Consider the following 18,598-nt stretch of genomic DNA (forward strand, 5'->3'; position numbering starts at 1 on the left):
AGAGAGAATGGCAATAAATAGAAGCTGACGAGAAACTTAGTTGGTAAAGGACAATACAATAGTTGGCCAAAGAAAGGGTAATGTAATGAGAAAGAAATTCCCGTAAAGTGTATTGAACTGATAAAGAGCCAGTTAAATAAACAGACCAATGAGTAATTTGAGGCTCACACGGATAGTATACACATTAAGAATAATAGAATCCGCCTATAGTGTGCGAGATTCAGTAAATTGAATAGATGACAGAGCGCTCATCGAGTTAACAGCCTAGCAGAGCGTTCCTGAAGAGGCTGAGCTTAGGCGTGCAGGAGTTCGGGGGAGGCAGAGAACAAGTCAGGAAGCAGTTAATAGAGCGTGTACTGGCCCATAAATCCTACGTAAAGACCAGGGAGATAAAAAGTGCCTAAAAGGTTCACGGTGACTTCTCTTGGGGGTGGCAATATCCAGTAGAACGCAGGGTATATAGAGACAAATAAACCTTAACCATTAAGCGATAATTAATGTTTAAATAGTTACCATGAACAGTCAACGAGAACGTAAGGACAGCGCTCATTAAAAGAGCTGCGCTACTTTAAATGATATCCTATTTGGCCGCGCATGGTAATCCCTAGTCAGGGAAACGGTAATGTTAAAAATAAAATAAAAACATTGAAGGAAAAAGCCGTGAAAAAAAACCCTAATAGCTGCACTGTCAGCCAAGGTAAAACTTACTTATAGTTTAGTGAAGGAGGTCCTAAGAGGGGAGCCTTCTGTACTGGTGTGTCCGTCGGAGTAGAACGGTGCACGAGTAGAAATGCTAAAAGTATATTTATACGCTCCTGCCGGTATGATACTTCCGGTTGTAGGCAATTTGAGCGTGCGGAGAGACTAGACCGCAAAGGCTGTGTCATTCCTCCATGTTAAAGGAGTTCCGGTGCCCGGGTCACTCTAATACTTCCGGGTTGTGAATCGTAGCGTCTAGCGGGAAACTAGAGCGCAACAACCAAAATTCTCGCCTCCATGTGTAAGGGTCACAATACCCTAACTTAGAAAAAAGAAAGAAAAGAAAGCTATTGTATCCAAATTGACTAATGGAGATCAAAACAATAAATTATCGAAAATTGCAGAAATAGCGCCTGAGTTATATAGATAAAAAAGGGCAAGTGTTTAAGGAAAATAATGTATTAAAAGCACAAGAACTTTAACTCCATCTAGGAAAAACGAAAGAGGCAAGTAGATCCTTCAGTGTGTATCTGGGGTGACACATATTCACTATTAGTACTTTGCAGGTCGGACCACCATTGCACCACCGCAACCACCAGGGAACTGCAGTCCCGCAGAGGTTTGAGGGTTGCAATGTGCTTGGTGGTGCCCTGAGGTGCCGCCAAGCATATTACGACTTTCTCACCACCACCGGTGTCATGGATGTTCTCCCTTCATGTAACTGTTGGTGGTGAGGAAAGAAAGGGGGCCTTACGGGGCTCCCTCTTACCCCTGTGCATGGGGTGCATGCAGGGAGGCACATGTTGTGCCCCCCTGTAGTTTTGCACCCTCAGTTCCTACACGGGAAGGAATGGAACGACATGGTGCATTCCTTCCCGTGCAGGAATGTGCACTGGTGGTCCCACCGTGGTGCTGTTTAAGTCTCACAATGAGACTTTAAACAGCACCACTGCGGGACTGCCACACCGCCCACCCGCCAGACTGCAAAATTACTTGTAATATGGCGGGCGAGTGGCAGCGATTATTGGCAGTGCAGGAGTACGGCGGTGGCATGCCGCATTCTTCCACACTGCCAAAAGTTCTAATCGAGCCCTTAAAGTGATGCACTGGGAATGTTTGACCATTGACGAGATGCTAATGTGAAAATGTAATTCACAAAGATTTGGTCAAGTTCATCTGCCAGTTGTTCTTGGTATCTCCAGATGGCCAATAGTGGGCATATTATAGCTTAGAAATAATACCTTTGTAGTCTGATATATTCCTTGGCTGCAACTAGTTGGCTCCACAAAAATCATGCTCATGATCTGGGCTATTGATGAACATGTACGTCTTTCACTCTTACGACTTGTGCCAAACAGTAAACCCCCACTACATCAAGTCCACTACATTGTGGGACATTGCACTGTGGGATCTACATTGTGGTGACCGTTACATCATGAGGCACTATACCTTTAACAGTAGGAGTAAAATGACATTACTGATAAATGTTATTTAGGAAATAATTAAATACCTTTTTAAAAAAGAAACAAAGGGCAACTTTTTAAAATGAATGTTAATTACAAAAAAAATAACAAAAGAAAAATGTTACAGTTTACAACAATGTTTGGGGCTATTATTTTGTATAATAAGAAAGACTTTATAAAAAGCAGAAAAGAAAAATATTTACTACATTTAAAAAAACCCCAATAAATTAATAAAAGGTTAAGTTAATTATTCAATATTGGTTTAAAATAGCCAAAATATTGTTGAAAATACGATACGTTTATGGACAATGTTAGCATTAGATGACTCACAATAAATACATTTTTAAAAAGTTAGGTTTATGGTACTTTTTGCATAATGATATGGTCAAATAATATTTTAAAGTAAATAATTTTACTGTTAAATTATGGACAAATATTTCAAACAAATAAATGCAAGTTAAAAAAGTAATGATTGGGGAAAGGAAAAGTGCAATAAATACATAAAATGACAATAATAAAAGAATAGACTTACACATACAATAAAAGGACAGATAACTTAAAAATATAATAAAGGAAAATATACCTACTTGCCCTAATTACAGTCTATTTATTGTCCCACATTATAGATGTTACCAGGATGTGGTGGTGACACACAATATAGTGGTCCACAATGTAGTGCCTCAGAAAGTACTACCCCACAATGTTGTGATGTACAACCCAGATTATGATACAAATGTTTTGTCTCAAGAGATGGACTAAGAATTGATTCGCAAAAAGAGGTTGAAAATTGTGCACTGACTTTTTGCAAAGTAGCTCTAATTTTGACCTATGTACTAATAGGTTGGTTCACAAAATCACCATTTGGAGTGGGTCAAAATTTAACCTTAATCATGAATGTTCATGAGGTAGACTGCATAGTGTGATTCACTCCAATTAGATGTCATCACAGGGATGGTGGCCTGCTGCTTTTTTTTAAAATGGAGCCCTTTTTCCTCAAAGGAAACAGAACAAATATTTTAAAAAAAATATATATTTTTTTTTAATGACTTTTTAAGATTTGGCACAAGATGGCACTGGTCTTCAGGACCACTGCCCACTTCCCCAAAATCGTTTTCACATCCACAAAGGGGAAGGAGTCCCATTGGGACCCCTCCCCTTTGCAAATGGCTTACCACCTCCGTTATGGAGTCGGTAACCTATCAATGGTTTCTGACTCAAATTGTGGTAGGAAACCATTGATACATAGCATTGTGAATCAGATTTAGAAGAGATGCCCAACCACACACCTTCCAAATTGTGATTCATAATGTATTTCTTATCCCATTTTGTGTTTCGTTAATCAGCTACCGAACCGATTAATGTGTTAAGTACATTTGGAAAAGCTATTTAGCATTCGCAAACCCTGTGAATTAGTGAATTGCAAGAGTTGTGACTTCTAACTGACTTCATCTGCCCGATAAAGATCAAGGTGTTATAAGGTGCTTCAAAGAATCTGAAACTATAGATGATACCTGGTTAGTTCAACTCAGGAAATACACATTGGAGTGTCAATGTTTGTAAAACCTTGTGGAGAATAATATCATCTTGACATATTTCCATTCCTATATCAATCATGTATCAATACTGCATAGTGTATACCAGACTGGTAATGATGTGAAAACTGAACAGTTTGTCAATAATACTTGTTTGAGTCACTGGTTACTTCCCTTTAAGTATTACTGATTCAGAGTGAAAGGAAGTTTAGTTGCAGGAGGCTAGACCCAGTTTCACAACAAAAGAACCCACACATGTGGGTCAAACGCACAAAGGAAACTCTAAGATACATATTTACATCTTAACTTCTACCCAATATTTCATTGCATGGTTACTTAGTAGGTTGGGAAAGTTGGAAATGGAACAAAAAGAACTATAAATTACCTGCTGGCCTGGCTTGAGTGGTGAAAGCGTTATTCCCTGGGTGTTGATCACTGGCAGGATTTGGTTCCCTATTACTGTGGCAATGATCTGACCCTGGGCATTGGTCAGTAGTTGTGGAGTGATTGGCTGCACCTGAAGACCCTGAGCGCCCCCTCCTGCTTGGCTGGATGACACAGGGTTAGGCATTAATGGAATTGTCCCAATTATCTGCAAGAAACAAAAAAACAAAAAAATCATGGAGACCTGCTAGCCCAAAGAAACACATACATTAGGCATATTATCTGATATTTTCAGCACATATAGAATTTGAGTTCTAAACAAACAAGTGTATTGATGAGCCTTCATTTCACATTAGATAACTGTTTTTTGTTACAAACAAACCTGGTGCCTCCAGACACTGTCAATGTCAATGGCATTCACCACTAGAAACAGCACCATTCTCATCTGAAGGTTCAAGTGCCTCTGAGACATGCATGGAGACTAATCTGCCTGCTCTATTACAGGCAATATTGACTGCACCATTGACGCATCAACTGGATTAAGCTGAAAAGTGACGAAATATTCATGCTAATGTGTTGCAACTACCTGGGTAAACTCTCTTATCAGATGATTTTTTTTTTATCAACCAAGGACTTAGGGCCCTAATCAGAGTTTGTAGGACAGGTTACTCTGTCACAAACGTGGAAGAGTTACCTGTGTGATAAATCCCTGGTTTGTTGTCATTCACTTTTAAAGTACGGCGACCTGTTTCTGCAGATGAAGCCTCCCCAGGCACTGCCAGCACGAACCATAGACTGAAGGCCAGAAGGGTATTGGGCCATCTGTGTATGCATCTCAGCCCATCCACCAATTCAGGGAAGATGTCTGACATACTTGTTTTCCTTTTCATGAGGATTATATAGGAAACCATTGTCGTCCCAAATAGGTAAACACAGAAATAGGAGTTTGAATTTGTTAAATGAAAATCTTAGCTGTGTGGGTACATTGAAAAAGACGCCCCCAAAGAAAAGCTACAGTACCTACAGCAGAGCCGCTGTGGTAATGGCTCCCCTGAGAGCACAGAGATCTCTGCCATATAGGTGGAGTCCCCTAAATATTGGAAGCGGCATTTCACCAGAGTAGGGGAGTACATCCCTCCACTGCCCTGAAGGAATGGAGTATAGCTGTCAGAGTGTAAAAAGGCCCCACATTCATGTTGATGGTTGTGTGTAGATTATTCCTTTAGTTCTTCATTATAATATTTAGATGGTGCTGAACTCTCTGCTTAGGCAACATATCACTTTTTAAAGAGTTGTTTAGGAGTTAAGGGTGGTTGTGGCACCTTGCTTTAAATACATCAAATGTTTAATTCCACCTGTGGAATTGGTGGAATTTTGTGACTCTGTGCTACTCTTGTAACGCAGAGTTCTAACCAAAATCTGCGAATCGCAGAGTGGTAGAACTTTTTATCCATGAGGCTCTAGAAATGAGAGCGAGATTTGGCGACCCCTAGTGCCATTTTCGAATGCGGCCGGTAGCACACGGTAAAGAGCGGCCGCAGTGAGAGGGTTGCTTCTTGAGTAGATTTGCTTGCCCTCTAGTAGGTTTTCTACCTGAGCGGCCACAAATCAACTTGAATGTCTGCACAGTCTTGCTCACTACATTGTACCGTTTGTGCTGATTTTTCAGCACCGCTGGTGCTACTGGCGCTAAATTGCAGCACAAGTAGTGCAACATACATATTTCTGTCCGTTGGCGGAACTCCGCGGAATCTTTTGGAGTTTTTATGTAACTTCATGGAATTCCATGCAGTGACACTCCATTAGCTCCACCCACCCTTATTAAGAACACCTAAGTTCAAAATAAATAGATTATCGCCATATAACAGGATGTAGTCACTAATAAGAGGGGGCTGATTCATGAGGGATCAACGTAAAGTTAGCTGAGTAAACTTTTGAATCTTATTTGATTTTGTGTGAAGAAATGCAGTACATTGATAATACCATACATGTACATTGATTATCCCATAAAAGTACATCCTCTACAGAGCATAGTAATGGCAGCTAAACAAACAAACAAGCAATAGCAATTCACCTCTCATCGTGCAGCTCTTGCCAGTGCCGGTTAAGTATAATCAGTATAATTCCACTATTACGTACAGATTGACTAGATCTACCAAGTGAGCTCCAAATAAAGGGAACAAAGGAATAAAAGCACACAACGGGGCACCAATTATCACAGTATTATCAGAACGTCAAGCACAACCAACATAATGTTAGTGCCCTTGTTCTCTCCTATCTAGTCAGAATATATCACCCGCCATTCCTCCTAGATCGTGTCCAGCTTTTACAGCAAGCATGAGAAGAATTGATATGCAAATAGCTCCCCAGAGGTTAAGTCACGCATTCAAATAAAATGTATAGGTTGGAGAATAATTATGTAGCAATACACCTCACATAAGTATAAGTGTACTAATGCAACTTCTGGTTTCTGACTGGATCATTTTGCATAAATGATGTGATTCAACGGAAAGCCAATGATTCTAAGTAGGTGCAACGTTACAAGAAAGTCATGCCTTATCCTTAGAGTATAGTTCAATTACAGTCAGGCAAAAAATGAAACCCCCAGGCAAGAGTCTCTTATGTAAGATGCCTGCATAAAAGTGTACCGAGTTGCGTGACACATGTTTGTACCACTTCACAATTTATCAACGTTTGTACATGCAAAGTTCCAGGCTATAAGTTTTCCCAGTTAGTTCCAGTGGTTTCCCATATGGGTTCCCATGTTCTGTTACAGATTATTAGATTATTTTCAAAACATACACCACTCTAACATGTAATGCCACAGTCATAATTTCTGTTAACTATTTTTCTCTATAGGGTACTGATGTCTGAATCCAGTGTCACAATATAGCTGAGGCTAATGAGGTCACTAGTCATTTATAGGCATGCCCTGTTTCTCTCTCTACCTCTGGGATACGTGTGTAATGGCTGCGTGGGCCATTCAGGGGATAGCAACCTTTCTAGCAGGAGTCGGCATAGTCAAGACCATCGTCCAATATGGTAAGATAATCAGGCATTGCAACAAAATTTGTATCGGGTCACATCTGGTTTGATAGGAACTCCAACATGAGGAGTGGAAGAGAGTTCCAGCCTGGGGTATCCGGAACACAGTCCAATATCTTTCTTGCAGTGTTTTAAAAAAATAAGAATCTTAACCTAGATTCTCTCTGATATTGCCATGCGAGAGCAGTGTACCTTTACACCATTTTATTTCTGTGTAATATTTCTGCAGGAGTACCTGCAAGTGTAATCTAGTATGTTTCTCAGTAGCTTTGTCAAAATCATCGTCTATTAATACCCTGTATATACCCATGTATTGATTCCAAGTCTCGAGGTATTGTAATACTGAAGATTTGGTCTTTTCGTGATCTGGGCGCAGTCAATTTCAGATACAGTGCACTAATTAATGATTTTGCCACATGCGAAACAGTGATAATTAGTATTTTATTTTCATATAAAGGAAGGGTTTGATGGACCCTTTCTCTGTTATGTAATCAAGGGTAAGGACCCCTCTGTCTTTGAAACCTTTCCAGTTTATTGTGGTGCCATCAATTAGAATACCAATGTTATGATATAAGGAAAGGGGCTGCTTGATGAACCCATGGACTCAGTCTGTCCACTATTTCCATGTTTCTCCCATTGCTTTGCTTGCGGAATTGATTAGGTTAGATAAAAAAAGATTGTTTTGTAAGCAAGTAGGGCCCCTGTGTGATGTTTAGAGAGTGCAGTTCTAAATCCACCCACAAAAATCTAAATTTTAATGGTCTCATAAAATCTGCTAATTGGGATAATTGATGCACTTGATAGTATGCTTCAATTTGGGGTTATCGCAATCCTCCAGCAGAGGCAGTACTACGCAACCTATGTACATACATTCGGGGCCTGTGCTTTCCGCATTCAAACTTCTTGATATCAGGCATTATGTTTCTCGCAACAGGTCTGTGTATCAAAAGTGGCATCATACCGAAGATGTAATTAAAGCAAGGTGCCACAACCATCCTAATAGCCAGTACATGCCCCACAGAGACACATCTAATTCGAGCCATTTCACTAAGTCTTATTTCAGATTTTGAAGTGAGGGGTCAAATTCCTGTCAACCATCCCTTACAGTCCACTGTTCATAAAGATTCACAAATACTTCTGTCCTTTGGGCAACCATATCATGTCATACCCACTGATACAGGCTCGAGTTTTGTGTAGTGAATTAGGCAAAACCCCACTCTTACCCCAGTTCACTTTTACTCAGAGACTGTGGCAAAGGAATCCATCAATGAAAATATTGCTGGGAGAGATCTCTCAGGGTTGGACAGGGTCAATAAAATATCATCTAGGTATGAAAAATGTTACCTTTCCTTTCACTGTACTATTTTCTGGACTACTGTCGGGGTATGCAGTACTGCTGCCAAAGGTTCAAGGGTCAATAAAAAGATCAGGGGTGACAGGGAACACCCTTAGCATGTACCTCTTGTTAATAGCTATGGACTTTGACAAATAGCCACTACAGTTGATTTGTGTGCTCAGGATGTTGGACAACCATTTGACTTTTCATATGAAGTTCTCTTCCAGCTCCACGCTCTGCAGATATAGAATAGGTACCCCACTCGACCCTGTCGAAGGCTTTTTCGCCATTAAATGAGACTGCTAAAACTCCATCCGGTATAAGTTTATATTTCATAACAAATGAGACAGCAGTCTCATGTGATCCTGAGATAATCTATCTGGGGGAGTCATGAATGAGTGATATAATCCCTGTATGTAATCTCACCACCAAAATATTCAACAGGATCTTCACGTCAATAAACATCACATCTGTGCATTCAGGATAAATTTTTACAGTGAATTACGGTGAATGTGCAACGAGGCATATTAGCCAATGTTGTGAGTTTCACGTAACAAGCGTAATATGAAATTTCTGAAATTATGCAAATCATGTCCTCAAAATTTACATTTCACCCAGGCTTATTTGTAACTCCCACAGGAAGCCCTCTTTCACTTGGGCCTTCCATTTGGGTAAGCACTTTCTAGCCTCATCTATCTCTTCTATGGATGTCTTTCCTTCAGGGAACTTCCTCCCTTCCTGAAACAATGTTGGGATTTTTACTATACATAGACATGCTTTCTCAGCTGCAGAGGTATTTTTCAAGTGTATAAAGTTTCACAGAACTTCACAACAGTTTCTGAGACATGAGTTGGGTGCATTATAACTATCCCGTTGGATTTGCGGATGTAAGGGTTCAACATTTACCACTCACTTTGCCTCAACTGGAAGGCAAGAAGTTTCCATGTCGTATCTTATAATGTCTTTGCCTGAGTTTTAGCAATGATTCTCTGCTTGGGATGTACATTTAAATGTTCATGCCTCACATTTTGATCCAGTAAGTGGGATGGTTTCCTATGGTATTATTGAATTGTATTCTGTGATGAGTGTTCACACAACGGTGGCCAAGAAGGTGGCTGGTCTCCGAGAGGGCCACCCTCTTGGCTACCGATGTGCCATGCATCAGATATTCTCTGCAGGTGACTTTCTCCACCTTCCAAAGCATTTGGACAGATAAAACTGATCCTTTATTATCCTCTTTGAAAGTACCAATGCGCTTTTTCAGAGTTTTTTTTCCTGTCCAATGTTTTCTAATTGGAGATGGTGGTAAGAATCTATTACGTCGTGGGTGATTTTGTGACACCCAAGTCTAATTCTAGCAAGATAGGGCTGTGAGTCCTCTCTCTAGAATTGTGGTGGGAACTACCTCTCTTTTAAAGGAACCTCACATAAGCAAATCAGTATGTGTCGCTGTGTTGAGCGCTGGTGAGAAGAAAGTGAAATCGCATGCAGTGGGATGAAGTATACACCAGATGTCTGTCAATTCATAGTCCACCAATAAATCTTGAAGCAGCACTCTGTCTGCCGCATTGTATCTGTCAGCGGGCACTGTTCTATCTATGATAGGAGTGATGGGTATGCTCCAGTACCCACAGGTGTATTGACAAACACAGTGAAGAGCCTGGAAAATTCAAGTAGGAAGGAGTGCCTGCCTATGTTGAGTGCATAAGCCGTGCCTCCAATAAAAGTGCAGCGTAGTGTTTTAGTTTTAACGAATCATATTTGCCCTCTGGGTTACTGCACTATTTATGCACCCTGTGGGGCAGAGAGGGCCTGAATAATATTGCCACACCACTTTTCCTGGGGTACTGTGATGTATCTGAGGCGTCTCTCAGTAATGAAATAGTATAGCTGCTATCAATTACAGGTCTGTAGTGCTGAGTGAGTAGCGACGTCTCTTCCAATATCTTGTGATTAGTCAAGTCTCATGGTTTGCCCATCTATCAATCTGGCATCTATAGGAATCAGGCAAATAATGGGGGTGAGGTTGTCTAGTGAAATATTAAAAGAAAGAAAAGGCAATAAGAGGTGGGGAAGGGGTGGGAAGCGAGAAACTTAGAATAAGGAGCCTCAGAGGAAAGGTGAATGTAGTATCCTGCATTTGGTAATGTTATGTATTTTACTCCTCCTACTGTTTCCCTTACACAAGGTACAGCTTTGTGGGTCACAGTCCCATCTACTTTTTCACAGGTACCCTTACACAAGGCACCTTCTTATGGGTCTTAGTCCCATTTACATTTACATGGCTACCCTCACTCAGGGTGCGTCTTATGGGGTTTTTGACCCATTTCTACTCTGCACTGCATAGTACCTCTACATGGGGGTTGTCCTTTCACGAGCTTTCACACTATGGGTCTTAGTCCCATTTACAGTGCTCCTCACACTCTTGCATAGGAGTAGAGGACAGCCATGGGTTTTAGTCCCATCGGCTGATTTTGCCTTTCTACATTTAGTCACATTGCTGCTTTTTTTTTTTTTTTTTTTTTTTTTTTAATTTCATTTCAGTTCATGGTATACACGTTGTCTTATACAAAATAATACATTTAGAATCAATAGATAAGTTTATCAGTGTTTGAAATTTAACAAAGTCAAGTATAAACGGATGCAAATGTGTTAGCGAATTAGCAGCAAAGAGCAGAGTATAAGGAGATCATACAGCTAAACCAAATTACATAGGGAGAGTAAAGTTCTCAGTCTCCCATATAATCAATTACTAATCCCCAGATTTCCTTACCGAGCTTTTGTTTAGTCAAGCATTTCACAGCATATAAATTATATTCCATATAAAAAATATTAAAGAATCTTGCCCGCCATTGTTCAAACATTGGAGCCTCTTTTTGAAGCCACATAGAGGCAATACATAGCCTAGTGATAGCTGTAATTAAGAAAATTAAGTAACGCATTTTATATCGGGGATGTGTAGGTATAACTTCTGTGTCCATCCCTAATAGCATATCCATCACAGATAGTTTGATGGTTACTCCTGATATTTCGAGTAAAAACTGTTCAATATGAAAAATAAAAGTGTCTAATTCGCTGCAGGTATAAAAGATGTGCACAATGTCAGCAGCTTCACTACCACACCGAAAACATTTACCATCATTTAAACTTCCCCACTTGGCAATTCTAGCAGGTGTATAGTAGAGGTTAAACATTGTTTTATAATATTGTGTTCTAAGATTGGCTGAGAGAAAAACCTTTGCCGCAACGTTAATATATTCTTCAAGGTTAGTGCCTATTCTCCCTAACCTAATATCCCAGAGCAGATTGTGTTTGGTAAGATCATCCACTTGGGTCTGTTGAAGAATATTATATAACACCCCAATACGAACCCGCTGCCTTATCCCTTCTACTATGGGGTTAGATTCGATTATCCCTCCTCTTTTAGATAAAAAGTCTCGTAATTGCAGATATTTGAAGAAGTCATTTCTGGGTATACCAAATTTCCCGGAGAGATCGGTAAAGGATGATATAGCCCCATCCAAATATAAATCCCCAATGCAGGTTATGCCAAGTTCCCTCCACTTCTTAGCAATCATGTCCCAGAAAACAGGCGGAAGTAGTAAAGATGCTGTTGTTGGTGTATAATGCGAGATTTTTGTGATTTTATACCATTTCCTTATAGTTCTCCATATTTTAAAGGCTGCGATTAAAACTTTAAATCTGGTCCGCTTGTACTAGTTAAATTCGAGAGATATAAAGAAACGTTTATGGGCATCAGTGCCTAACAGAATTTGAAATATTGATGGATATTCTGCAATGTTTGCCACCTCTTCCCCAGATAATAATATACACATATGTTGAAGCATACAGGCGTAGTAATATAATGTGAAGTCTGGTACCGCCCATCCTCCTCTTTCTCGAGGGAGTGTCATATAGCGCATAGCTCTGCGGGCTTTTCCTTGTGCCCATAGAAATCTGGCACATATTGACTGTAATTTTTGAAGTTGTGTACGAGTAATCTCAAGTGGGACAGATCGAAAAAAATAAAGAACTTTTGGTAGAATCACCATTTTTAAAACGTTACAATGACCAACTAGAGAGAGATGAAGACACTCATATCAATCTACTTGTGTTTTAGTTGCCCGCTCGATGCTAGTCCAATTATCCTCGACCATTGATTTTAAGCAAGTGCGAAGTTTAATCCCCAAGTATGTTACTTCGGTCATATTTCTTGGGTCGTTAGTAATTGGTTGATTTAAGCTCAAGATTTGAGTTTTGGCCGTATTTAACTTGTAACCAGACGCGGTTCCATAGTTATTGGCCAAGTTTTCAATTACCTGTATTGCGGCCATAGGGTTAGGTGTAACAACCGCTATGTCATCGGCATAGGCGAGTACTCGACAAGATTCCAGCCCACAGACCATAGAGTCTATTCTTGGGGAGCGCTCCAGCATATTTAAAAATGTGTCTATATATAAAGAAAATAGTAGGGGTGAACAGGGACAGCCCTGTCGTGTACCTCTAGAAATCAAAATCGGCTCTGACTCATACCCCGCGATGCAGATCTTTGCCGTTGGGGCTTGGTATAGCACACGAATGGCCCTGATAAAATCCGGGTTCAAGCCCACATGTGAAAGGGCTGCCCAGAGAAAGTCCCATGCAACCCGGTCGAATGCTTTCTCTGCATCGAGAAGGATAAGTCCAAATTCAGCATGTTTTACATTGGCCCAGTCGATCATTGTTAATACACGGTTAATGTGGTTAGTGGTCCCCCGCCCTGGTATGAATCCGTGTTGTCTAGGGGATACCAAAGATATTATGACCTTTGCAAGTCTATCAGCCAGAATTTTGGCATATACTTTACCATCCACATTGACCAATGATATAGGTCGGTAGGAGCCAGGGAGGGTTGGGGGTTTATCCTTTTTCCTGAAAATAATTATATTAGCTTCCTTCCAAGAAGGCGGAGGGGCACCTTTTTGTGCTTGAAGTATAGTGGTAAGTAGCTCATCTTTAATTTCAGCAAAGAATATCTTATAGAATTCTAAGGGTATTTTGTCTGGTCCTGCAGCTTTACCCGCAGCTAAATTGTTGAGCGCCCCTTCTAATTCATCAAGAGTAATAGGGGTGTCCAAAGTAGCAGCCATGGTGGGGTCTAGCTTTGCTACGATGTTATCCCGTAAGAGCCGCTCCCCATTAAGCCCATCGAGGGCCTCCCCAGTGTATAGTTTAGTGTAATAGTCATGGAATACTTCAAGTATCTCTTTAGATGTTTCCCGAATGATGCCCTGTGTATCTATTATTTTGTTGATGCGTTGCGCTCTCTCCTTTGTTCGTAATCTCTGTGCAAGGCAGTGTCCCACCTTTTCACCGTATTCATAACTGATTTCACGTTTGAGTTTATGTTTAATTGCTATGTCCTTACTCCATTGGAGATTAATTTTGGCCTTACACCTAGCGACCTCCGCCTGCAAAAGATCTATCGAAGAGCCCTGGCTTATACCCTGTACTAAATTTACCTCAGCATTAACCAGATTAGTATACAATATGTGCATAGCTTGTTTTATCCCTTTTTGTCTATATAACCCAAAGCTGAGGGTCTCACCCGTATCCCGGCTTTAAATGAGTCCCAAACTATCCCACAAGGTGCGGAATTATGATTAATAGTCAAAAATTGTTTTATCCATTCTCTCATGTGGCTCACATATTTTTCTTCCATCAGTATTTTACGATCAAAAGTAAAGGACCTGGGTTTAACATCAGTTCTGGGGGCAGATATATTCAGAATTAAGGGTCCATGATCTGAGGTGATTCTTGGTGATATCGCAATTGATGCTCGATTTAACAACTCAGGGGAAAGGATAAAGTAATCTAATCTAACCAGCTTACGATGTGGGTGAGAATAGAATGTGCCGCCTGGTTCTGATCCACGAAGTGTTCCCCAAGCATCAACCAAGCCGTGATCCAACATCAGATTAGACAAGGCCTTAAAGACTTTAGGTTTCCTGCCGGTTTATTGTATACCACTCACGCATAGGCTTTGTGATTCTGTGTGTATGTTGAGATCACCGCAAATAATCAGGGGAGCGGGCCAGAGAGCCAATTCTATATTTAATGTATCTAATATCTCATCCTCATCAAAGTTAGAGCCGTAGATTGAGCATACAGTGTATATCTGGGCACTAATTGTTACTGTTGTGATGGCCCATCTACCATGTTTATCTGCCATGGTTCTGCCAGTGCCCTGTATTGTAGCGTTAGCTAAAATTGCTACTCCCCTATTTGTTGTAGATTGCTGTGTACATACTAAAATAGAATATCCAATCTCAGTTATCAAGTGCTTCCGCTCCCAAGGAATGTGTGTTTCTTGTATACAAAGCAGGTCAGGGTGTAACATCCTTACTTCGGTTGTGACTCGCTGGCGTTTGTCGCGGTTGTTAAGGCCACATACATTAAAAGAACATATGCGTAAGCCAGTCACTCCACACCTAGTTGCAGTTGCTGCCATAATGATTCCAGAGCTGCAAGTGCTTTAATGTCAAATAGTCAAATTGGCTTACCATAGGTCTCGTTCTTATCAGTAGAAACATCATTAGATTATGCACTACTTGTTTCTCACTATTCCAACCATGAACCTTTTTATAAAATTTCACCCCCCTCCACCTCGCTCCCACACCCCCACCCAAAGTACCCCCCCTCCCCCGCAAGGCTTCAGCCGAAGCCCTGTCCCTCCCCCCCACCCTCCCACCCTGCTTCCCCAAAAACAGGGCTATGGGACACAGAGTCCCAGCGATGGAGTTGAGATCCGGCTTCCTCAGCCGGACCCCGGTCAGACATATATATATTAGCTTCTCTTATAAAAAAAATATAGATAAGCAAGGGTCCCACTGTGTGTAATCCTCCTCTTTTCTCTTTTTTTGTTATAAAGGTAACTAAATCAACTATCAACAGACATTAGTTGAGTGAATGTAAATATGCTTTCGCGGCAGCCTCTGAAGTGAAGTATCGTACTTGATCTTTGTTGATCACTTTCAATTTTGCTGGATTTAATAAAAATGCCTGTGCACCTTTATTCCTATATGGAGTAATAATTGGCGTAGCTGCCATCTAGCCTCAACTGTAAGTGGGCAGTGATCTGGTCTCGCAAAAAATTCAATGCCCTTGCCAGTCTTTTTTCGATCAGGGCGGGCCAGATCATAAAGAGCCTCTCTTGCTAAAAAGTTACTGACAAAAATTAATATTGCTCTGGGTCGTGTATTACTGGCCCCGGGTCTGGCGCGGGGGGTAAGGGGGAACCTGTGGGCCCTCTGAATTTCAGATTTCCAGTTCCAGTGTGTTAATGTTGGGAAAGCTTCTGTAAATAATTCAATAATAAATTGCCGCACGTCAGCCCCTTCAGCCCCCTCTGGAATATCAATGACGCATAAGTTGTTCCGGCGCAGTCGATTTTCCAAGTCCGTTAATTTCCAGAGCGTGTCGTCTTTTGTAGCTTGTAAGGACTCAGTGGTAGCCTTTTGGGTGGCCAGTTCGTCCTCCAAAGATGAAATGCGAGCCTCGGCTTCTGAAAAACGAGTAGTGAATTCGGTACAGGATTTTTCGATTCTCCTGACAGAGTTTTGTAGTTTGCGATACGCACCTTGCATGCGCTGACCCTCGGTTCTAGTTTCTTCCCTATGGGCATGGATGCTTTGATAAATATCCGCTAATGATATATTCTCGAGATTGACCGTACTATTCTCAGGCATGGGTGTAGGCAGGCCATTATCCGTAGCAATATTGGCACCTTCAAGTTGTGTATTGAAGGAATAGTCCCAATGTAGGCCTGTAGCTGCATCGTCCCTTTGGGGCTGAGGATTAGACCTTTGTTCTCTCCCATCTTTTTTCCACACAGTTTGTGGGCTCCCCTTATGTGACTGGCATGACCTTGATTTCTCGGCTGCTTGACCACGCCCCCCCAATGTACTCATATTGTCGGAAAGTTCAAGTTCACCCTCTGAGGCGTCCGAAGTGTCAGATAGTGAAAAAAAATCCCCAGAGTCAACATCCTTAGCTGCATCCCAAACAATGGAGCTAGCGATTTCTGGGAGGTTAAGTGCGGGCTCACGGGAGTGATCAGCTATGTCCATCTGTGTAGTAGTGAGATCCAAAGCTGATTGCAGACTCTCTACAGTAAACAGATGACTAAGGGGGTCAGCAGAAGAGTCCGAGGGAATTACAATTGAAGTCAAGGTTTTTGCAGGCGATGTAGATAGTGTCCCTGGGCTCAAAATATTGTTAATAGTGTCATCTGTAGGGCTCTGTTGCAAGGATGCATCGCTGCCCCCCGTCTTTGTCTCTGGTTGCGGCGCACCCACTTGTGAGTCGTCAAAGCAGAGAGACTCAGGATTCGTATTCTTTCTAGGCTTCAGTTTACTGGCCAAAAATATGTTAGGAACAGTTTTTTTCCCCCCTGCCAAATTTTTCTTCTCAGTCACAGATAATTCTTTTGTTTTTACCTGTCCACGGCCCCCTGTTCTGGGCGAATTCTCACTGCCAGCGATTCCGTCGTTTCCAGCATTTCCAGCGTCAGCAGGACCGCGGGTTCTGCCGCGTCCAGCGCGAATCGGCATCCTGCTATCGTTGCAGTCGGCTCCGCCTCCAAGGTGAAACAGCCTCAGTGGACGCCGAACAGGTAAGCAGCGTCGCCACAAAATTGCCGAGGGAATAGTGCACAATCTAGATAGCCAAAGCATCCCGTTGAGATAGCAGAATGATTTTGATGTTCAGTCACGAGAGGGGGGAGATTTAGTTAAGACCAAGCCTGCGCCACGTCTGCAGCCGGGAGCCGGGGACCGAGAAGCCGTCGTCTCACACTCAGCCGATGCAACCGGCCGCCATCTTGCCCCAGCGATTTGCTGCTTTTTCAATGCAATGTTACTCTCATTATCGATCTATTGTCTTTTTGAAAATTGGGAGAGGATCAGTTGCACTATTGTGTTTCTTTTCCTCTTCTCCGTTTTCTCTTATGTCCAGCTTACCTTGTGATGTCATACCTATTTTCATCCTTGGTCTCTGGACTTACATTGCCTGTTGTCTTGCCTTGTCTCCAGCCTTTTCTCCTGTTATTGTTCATTCTTTTTCTTCCCTGTTCAGTAGGACTTCCGCTTTCCCTCCTCTCTGTGTCTGTGTGTAGGCTGGTGTCCGTTTTGCGTCGTGCCTAGTTCTTCCCTTCCTGCCTGCCTGGCCAGTGGGTGCGTTAGGAGGTTAGTCTTTGGTGCGTCTGTGTCCTTCTGCCCCTTGTTGTTTCCGTCGTCTGGTTACTTGTTTTCTCCTCTCACCTTTTCTATGTCCGTGAGTTTGGGTTATCTCCATTGGCTTTTGCTTTACCCTTTGCATCCTCCTCGTCTCCTTCCTCCTCGTTTTCTTAAACCTGTTCTTTCGCTCTGCTTTGCTCACTCCTTTCCTTGACGTTGTTCCTCTGCTGTTCTTCCTTGTTATCTCTTCCTTGGTTCTCACTTGCTATTTGTTATTCACATATTGGATGTGTGCTTCAGTTAGAACGAAAGGGGATATGTAGTATCCTGCATTTGGTAATGTTATGTATTTTACTCCTCCTGCTCTGCCAGCGTTCGTGCAGTAAGCCCAATAGAATGTTGGGGTCATGATGTGCCTCGGAATGTTGGGACACTGAGAGCTGAAGTGACAGTTAGGCATGGGCTGAGCAGCAGACAGGCTGCTCCTGGTGGGGCTCTCCTTCAGAACTTAACTACCTGTTACACTACTTGTTACCTGCTTGAATAAATCTTACTAAATCACTACTTCCTGCGTGGACCTCCTCACTACAGTGAATCTAGAGAACAGCAATCTTACTATTAGACAATAGTTTACCTCAATAAGCTTGTGGAACACTATTGAAGTCCTGTTAACTGTGGGCTATTCTCTGTCATCTCACTTCCTGGCTAGTCTGGGTCTCTACACAAAGGACTTTACACAGCATTACATGTGGGCTTACTCGGGTGAGTCCCTTCCAATGCCAACAATCTATCAAAATCCATGACAAGCATCTTGACTCCGAGATGCAAGAGGACTTTGATTTCAGTCATCCACTATCATGTTGCAAAGTGTATTACTTAATCAGCTAGAGAGCTCTTATCAAGACCAAATGTATACAGGCAAAT

General features: G+C 41.8%; 1 protein-coding gene across 1 annotated transcript in view; it reads right to left on the reverse strand.

The window, feature by feature from the left end:
- The window catches only part of POU6F2 (POU class 6 homeobox 2), an 884,429-nt gene that overhangs the window by 67,480 nt on the left and 798,351 nt on the right, over nucleotides 1-18,598 (reverse strand). The window contains exon 6 of the mRNA XM_085607439.1: nucleotides 4,080-4,286. Within this exon, the coding sequence (XP_085463565.1) occupies nucleotides 4,080-4,286 (207 nt within the window). The remainder of the gene's footprint in view (nucleotides 1-4,079; nucleotides 4,287-18,598) is intronic.

Source organism: Triturus cristatus, chromosome 5_2, assembly GCF_964204655.1.
Source record: "Triturus cristatus chromosome 5_2, aTriCri1.1, whole genome shotgun sequence".
NCBI classification, from domain to species: domain Eukaryota; kingdom Metazoa; phylum Chordata; class Amphibia; order Caudata; family Salamandridae; genus Triturus; species Triturus cristatus.